This window comes from Nelusetta ayraudi, unplaced genomic scaffold (genome assembly GCF_046127955.1).
Source record: "Nelusetta ayraudi isolate G7.1 ecotype Tasmania unplaced genomic scaffold, CSIRO-AGI_Nayr_v1 ptg000004l, whole genome shotgun sequence".
NCBI lineage: Eukaryota > Metazoa > Chordata > Actinopteri > Tetraodontiformes > Monacanthidae > Nelusetta > Nelusetta ayraudi.
This window is the reverse complement of record NW_027466054.1, coordinates 9881860-9889240: the sequence shown is the minus strand read 5'-3', so window position 1 is coordinate 9889240 and position 7381 is coordinate 9881860. Positions and strand designations below refer to the sequence as shown.

Below are 7381 nucleotides of genomic sequence, written 5' to 3'. Positions count from 1 at the left end.
TTATAATGTTGTTGTGTTTTTTTTTTTCTTGAACCCGATTGGTTCCTTTAGATCTATTTTTATTTGTAGAAACAAAAAGGTGGAAAACAAGCAAACACCTATTTATTCATTTATTGACACAAAGTCAAATGTCAAATCTACTAAAGAATCATTTTGAGCAGTGGTCAATGACTTCATCACTCTTCTGACGCGTGAAACCCTCTTAGTAAAAGAAGCAATGGGGTGCCAAGCTTTATGCAGAAGAGTAGCCTGACATCTACTGGGGGAAAGGAGAATAGCAATACGTTTTACTTGATTAGATTGGATGAATTAAATGTAGTTTGAGGTTTGGCTTGAGCAACACTAATGAGTATTCTAACTGCATGGTTAGCATCTTGATGTGTGATTAACATACCAAGTCTGTGAGGGAACGACGGTGTGTGTGTGTGTGTGTGTGTGTGTGTGTGTGTCTGTCTGTCTGTCTGTCTGTCTGTCTGTCTGTCTGTCTGTCTGTCAGACAGAGAGAGAGAGAGAGAACTCTGTCAGCCTTACTCTAAAACTGGAAAGTCCATTAGTTGATCAATGATCCAACGACTGACCCACATCACCAGTAGGACACGTGTCCACGTGCTCTCTTCCTGTCTTCCTCTCTTGCTGTCTCTCTATCAGACGGCTGTAGATTGATTTTGGAACAGAAACTAAACTGCTGTAAGTGTTGTCAAACCATCATGGAGCGTCATGGGTCTAAATAGGCTGTTACCATTTGCAAGGTGTTGAGGACACAGGTTTAAACACACACCTTCCTTGTCTCTGCTCAATTCGCAATGAGCTGCAAAAAACTCACCATTTGAGATGATTTTTTCTTTGTTTTTTTTTCATAGGCGGTCCTGGCTAAAATAACTAGTTAAAAATAATTATAAAGCAAACAGCCATGAGTGAATGTGGCTGGATGTATGTGCCACAACAGTCAATAGCAATGTTTGTTTGCTTGATTTTCTTCGACCTGTGAAAGAAGTTGCATCATGAACATTCCATGATCAATATGTCATATGTGTGCACACACACGTGTGTGTAGGCTGACAGTTCAATTGAAACATGATTTCCTAATGAGTCCGGATTAAACCAAACTAAGTCCATCTTGAGTGCTTATCTGTCGGCCTAAACTGCCTTTGCAGTAAGAGTGATCAGGTTTGTGGTGTTGGGATTCCACAGTTTATTTCGCAATGTTCGATGAGATGCTCCTTCTTTTTTCATCACCTTAATCGATCAATATATTTAATCTCACCAAAGCAACTGACAGGTTACCTTGATTTTTCTTTTAATAAGCTTTTGATTGCTTTGGCTTCTTCACACCATCTCAGTCACTTCAGTTACATATGAATATGTACAGCACAGTCCATTACTTTAAATTATGAAGGTCTTGTTTTTCTCACACACTAATGAGGATATTAAAATGGCAGACACGCTGTGGAAAACATCTGTTAAGTAACTAAATTAAAATGTTCTATTTACAGAACGACATGTCCTAGATCACTGCGTTTGCAAACGATTGGCGTGTAAAACCCTTGGCATTTAAGTAGGGTACTTTTTGTACATGTACACACTGCTGCTCGTATACATGTATATAATGGGGTAATTATGTCCTTGCTCGTCGTATATGAGGAGGATGTGGTTTAGGAATCTTGTGAAGTTATGTGTTGTGTATGTGGAGAGTGGGAGAGAATTCTCGGAATGAGTGATATTGGATTATGACAGATAATGTTGATGGGAGACATGCAGATGGGGTTTTGGAATAAATCAAAATGTGGATTTAAATTATTCAATTTGAATATTAATATTAAAGTAGGTCAGTGGGTGGGCACCTGTGAATGTGATGTGATCTCAATGAAACTGAAAGAGGAAATGAACATGCATGGTGTAGAAGAAACATCTGAAGATTCTCCTCCTCACTTAGTCAGAAACAGTCTCATCTTGTAACAGCTGCGATGGGAAACACAGATTCCAGCACCATGGACAGTGCTGCTGTCCACGGTGCTGGACTTAGGGGCGTGGTTCAACCGTATAAGGGGCGGGGCCAGTCGGTGCCATCTACAGTTGAGCTGGAGGCTGTCCAGAGAAAGCTGAACCTGTTCGTGGCTCCATTGGGGGATTTTGGCTTGACTTGGTGAAACGTTTACCCCGGACGTTTTGAAGTGACTCAACAGTCGATCTGCACGGTTCACACTGACAACGTCAAGTCCAAGATGTGCACCAAGTTCTCTCCAGGCGGCAACATGCTCCCCACGGAGATCACACACCGAGGGACAAAAGTCAGCAGCAGCAGTGCGTGAACTTCACAGGAGGAGACATGAGGCTGTGCAACAGGGGCGCCATGATGCTGCTGACCACGGCGGGGGCTTTCTGCGCCTTCAGCCTCATGACCATCGCCGTGGGTACCGACTACTGGCTCTACTCCCGCGGGATGTGCCGCTCCAAGAACCAGAACGACAACGAGACGGTCCGCAAGAACGAGGAGGTGCTGACCCACTCGGGTCTGTGGAGGACCTGCTGTACCGAAGGTAGGACGAAAAAAATCACTGACAATCACCCGACCGGGTCACGTGGGAGCTCGCCTGCACAGCGTAACGGTGCCATAATTTGGTCGATCAAGAAAAAAAAAAAGTGTTGCAATACTGAACGTTACTAGTAACTTTGGTCCATCAAGGGTTGTGACTAAGGAAAGTTTAGTTACCCAAGAGCGCAACTCAACACATGCCATAACAACTCTATTCTTCCAGATCATTCTGTCATTGAAATCATTGTGCCACAACAAGATTTTTGTTCTACATTTAAACTTATAATAGGATTGGTTCAAATGCCAAAAATCAGCTTTTGTTTGTTTGTTTGTTTTTAAAATGAATTATAACGAGTTGGGAAAAATCGTTGCCCACGAAATAAATCAAATCTTCATAAAATATAAGCTTGTAATTTCCAAGGCTGAATATGTAGAATGCTACATTGATAGAGCTATACTTTAGAATGATAGAATATCATGATGGGATGTATTTACATTTTGCATGTATAAAATGCAACAAAATTTTTAGAAATATAAGTGAGTATAGATTATAATGAGGAAAGTTTAATATGAATTAAGTTCAAAGTGCCAGAAACCCTGTAAATAAAGTTTATGGGAGAAAATATCAAATTGTTTGCATTTAACATGTTCCATCACTTCACAGACAATAAAAAACAATATTCTGCACTTTTCATTCCAAATATATTTTTAAAAGCGCAAACATTAATTTAAAATGGACAAGGCAATATATTTCTGGCCCAAAGGGGCTTATTTAAAATACAGATGGTGTTATAGTCTGATGGGAAAAAATCATGCTGGTGCATCTGGAAGACAGACAATTTAGGAGAGAAAATTGAAGTTTTCAATTATTATTTATTACGCTTTAATAGCGCCCCATTTTCCCATCACTTGATGTCCATTGTTCGCTGTGCTCAGTCACTGAATGGAATGAGTCCCATTTCTCTGCAGCTCAGAGCTCTCAACATATTTAATGAAGAAGTGATAAAGTATGCAGAGGATATCACTCCTCAGAACACAGGCAGGCCAACATACACAGAGGACTGGCACCCATGCTGCCCTTGAATAATGTGCAATAAATATATTTTGGGACTTTAGTGTTAAAATGCACGAGCTGAGAGGAATAGTGGGAAGAAGAGGCTGAGTGAGAAATGGTTGTGTGCATTATTCAGACCTAAGACCTCAGAGTAGAATTCTGTCCAACTCATGTGCCGCGCACAAAATCGCATTTCAAACAAATATTTTTTTCTGTTTGGAAGGATTGGAGAGGTGCAACTAAAACGCATATTTGTACCCTGGTTTTTCTCCTGACCATACATTTTCTCATTCAGGCACTGATGTGACCTGCTGACCATACCCGAGTCAGAATGCACTGCAAGGGTTTCGTTGTGGTTGCCATGGCAAACCAAGTCACAAAATCAATACCAGTCAATCAGTGCAGCACGTAGGGACACAATTATTGATACACTTCCAAGTGGACAGAAGCGGTGCTGGGGCAAAGGTTACTGAGAGCGTGTAACATGTGCCACAGTTTTGTACAGTTTTTTTCCCCCACCTCTCACAGTCATAGTCAATGTTAAATACATCCGTTTTCATAGGTCACCACCGAGACATCTGATTGGATTAAATCATTAGATTTTGAAATGCGATGTCACCATTACGTGTAGAAATTCACAGTGGAAATATTGTAACTGTTTGTTTCTGAATTCCACATTTTGCTTGATGAAGGCCTTGCACCGAAACATCACGATAGATTACCTCCATCTTCCTGCAAGTTGGCTAGTGTGAGAGATTCTTTCTTCCACTGTCCTCTGATTGAATTGTCCCTCTCCAACACACCAGCCATCTGTCAACTCATTTAAGGTCATTGTCTTTGATAGCGAGCAAGATGCTTCTTAAACAATGTTTGCCTCTTATTTTTCCCTCCTACATTAAAAAAAACAACAACCCAACAACCTAATAATCAAATCAGTTCCAACAACTCAGCTTGGAGCCGAGTTGCACAACAGTGGGCACAGAAACATCAATAGAGTTCAGTCCATTAGAAGGTAAATGTCACATTTAGACCCATGCAGGTCACTTTTGGCGGCATGCAAGGCTACTGGCACAAAGAGTGCGACTTCTGTGGGTGACACAGCATGTTCACCCACAGCATGTTCACGGTGTGCAGAACAGCGGCAGAACAGCGGCGGCCCTCAATCGTTGTCGGACGCATTAACCACTCGCGCCGCCTCTCGTTTTCTTGGCAGGCACTTTCCGAGGAGTCTGCAAAGACATAGATCACTTTGCCGAGGACGCCGACTACGAGCAGGACGCCGCCGAGTACTTGCTCAGTGCGTAACGGCCGTGCATGTTTCAACAAAAGGTCCGAAGGCTTCGCCGCTTCTGAAGAATTTCCGTTTAACTTTTTTGTAATGTGATGGGCCCGCAGGAGCAGTGCGAGCGTCCAGCCTCTTCCCCATCCTCAGCGTGGGTCTGCTGTTCCTGGGAGGGGTGTGCGTTGCCGCCAGTGAGTTCTACAAGTCAAAATACAACGTCATCCTCAGCGCGGGTATACTCTTTGTCTCAGCAGGTCCGGAAAACACACACACACACACACACACACACACACACACTGGCATGTGCACACATATGCTGTATATATGCCAGACATTCCGGGAATACAAGCTATGACCCTATAAAGTCATGCACAAATGTGCTGATGTCTGACTTGTCCACAAAAATATATTAAATCATCACAAAATAGGGTGAATACTACTGGGCCAATACTTGAACGAATTTGTACATTTTCATTGCTCGAGCTGTACTTTGGAATGATAGATTGTCATGATGGGAAGATTATCTGATTATTTTTTTTTTTATATTTACATTTTTTGCATGTATAAAACCCTAATTGTAAAAATACCAAATGAAAATTGAAATGGAAAATAATATAAGCACGCATAGATTATAGTGATGAGCGGTGAATATGAAATAAGTTAACAGTGCCAGAAACCATGTAAAAACATTTCCAACATATTTGAAAATATCAAATTGTAAAACATCATCCTCAGCCTCTGTCTCAGTAAGTCCAAAACACACACGCACACGCACTCTGCCTACACATCCACAGTATTCATTCTGCGTCTGACCGCCTCCCCTCCTCCAGCAGGTCTCAGCAACATCATTGGCATCATCGTGTACATATCAGCCAACTCAGGTGACCCTAGCCAGAGCGACAACAAGAAGAGCTACTCCTACGGCTGGTCCTTCTACTTCGGGGCTCTGTCCTTCGTGCTGGCCGAGATGGTCGGCGTGCTGGCCGTGCACGTGTTCATCGAGAAACACCGGCAGCTGCGCACCAAAGGGCGGCCGTCCCTCATGAAGCCGCCGGTCTCGCGCAGCTCCTCCTACCAGCGCAACCGCTACTACCAGAACAGGAGCCGGCGCTACAGCTACAGGAGCAACCACAGCGTGGCCGAGTCAGCCTCCAACTCCTTCCGGGCGTCCATGGTGCGCGACCGAGAGCCGTCCATCTCGGCTGAGTCCAAAGACATGGAGGCCCTGCCGGCGCCGGTGACGGTGGGCTCGGATTTCATGCTCTACACCCTGTCGTCGCCGCTCAAAGACAGCAAGATCGACTTGACCGTGGAGAATTTGACGGTGGCAGCCGCCCACGACAACGCCGAGCTCCTGCCGGGAAACTGCGCTGCCAGCAGGAGGACGACCCCAGTCTGACAGAATGACAGGAAAAGGCACAGTGGCGGAGATCTAGCGTCAACTTTGACTTTCACCAGTCAAAGACTTTGGGCTTTTCGTGATCAGAGTAGGACTGCATGGTGTGTCAATCAAATGCCAAAAATGAAAGGGGGGGAAGCAAAGAAAAAAACAAATCAAAGGAATGCACCAAGAAAACATGAGAGGAGATTGTCAAAAAGTAACACATCGTTTATCAGAGAAAATTCTGTTTATTTTTTTGTCACAAGCCCAAGAAATGAATTTCTACCTGATACATCTCTAGATTGAAGCATCCTGCATCGACTCCTTCACCACTGACAGGTCCCAACAGAAGAAAAAGACTGAAAAATAACATTCATGAGCCCTCAGACTTCTGTTCTCTTTGTATTCTGCTAGTGCTATTACATTAGCTATATCTACACTATATCTGCAGTATGAGTAGTGTGCACTCATAAACAGTGGATAAGTGAATACGGCAGTATTGCAAAGATGGTAACAAAGCTATTTGTGATAATTAAACAATGCTAATAATGTAACATGTAGCGCGATGACCCACATAATAATGACCAAACAAATACTAAACAGCAGCTGGGAATGACAAACTGTGTCCTGATCCTGTCCTGCTTTCTGTGGACCTGAGCTTCAAATCGAAAACCCATTAGATACATTAGGACTAGTGTCTCTTGTCGTCTGTGAGTGTGTGTGTGTGTGTGTGTGTGTGTGTGTGTGTGTGTGTGTGTGTGTGTGTGTGTGTGTGTGTGTGTGTGTTGCGTAAGCATGACAGTGTAAGCGTAACCAAAGGTTCTGCCCCGATGATGAGTGTCTCTGAGTGTCTGTTTACATCAAATAAAGCTCCTCATTGAGCACAAGCTAAGGTGCCGCTCGCTCTGCTTTGCGTATCCAACAGGTGGCGAGGAGGAACGTTCAGTTCCTCTTCTACGTGGGAGCAGAAGCCAGATTACAGGATAGGCTCAAATATTTGTAAAACCAACAGATTGTTTGTTTACACACTGTGTAGGATTTAGCAGCACCTGGTAGTAAGGAAACAGGTTGCAGACAATTTTTTTGTTTTATCCCTGTAGACATTTCTACTTCACAAAATGTAGCATTAGG

The 7381-nt window shown here is 43.3% G+C and overlaps 1 protein-coding gene across 1 annotated transcript; it reads left to right on the top strand.

The window, feature by feature from the left end:
- Positions 1–531: 531 nt before the first annotated feature.
- Positions 532–7139, top strand: cacng3a (calcium channel, voltage-dependent, gamma subunit 3a). The gene is made up of 4 exons (XM_076033617.1): positions 532–2537; positions 4801–4884; positions 4983–5123; positions 5703–7139. The coding sequence occupies exons 1-4, from the start codon at positions 2327–2329 to the stop codon at positions 6266–6268; spliced, it is 1002 nt and encodes a 333-aa protein (XP_075889732.1). The 5' UTR covers positions 532–2326; the 3' UTR covers positions 6269–7139.
- The last annotated feature ends 242 nt before the right edge of the window (positions 7140–7381 follow it).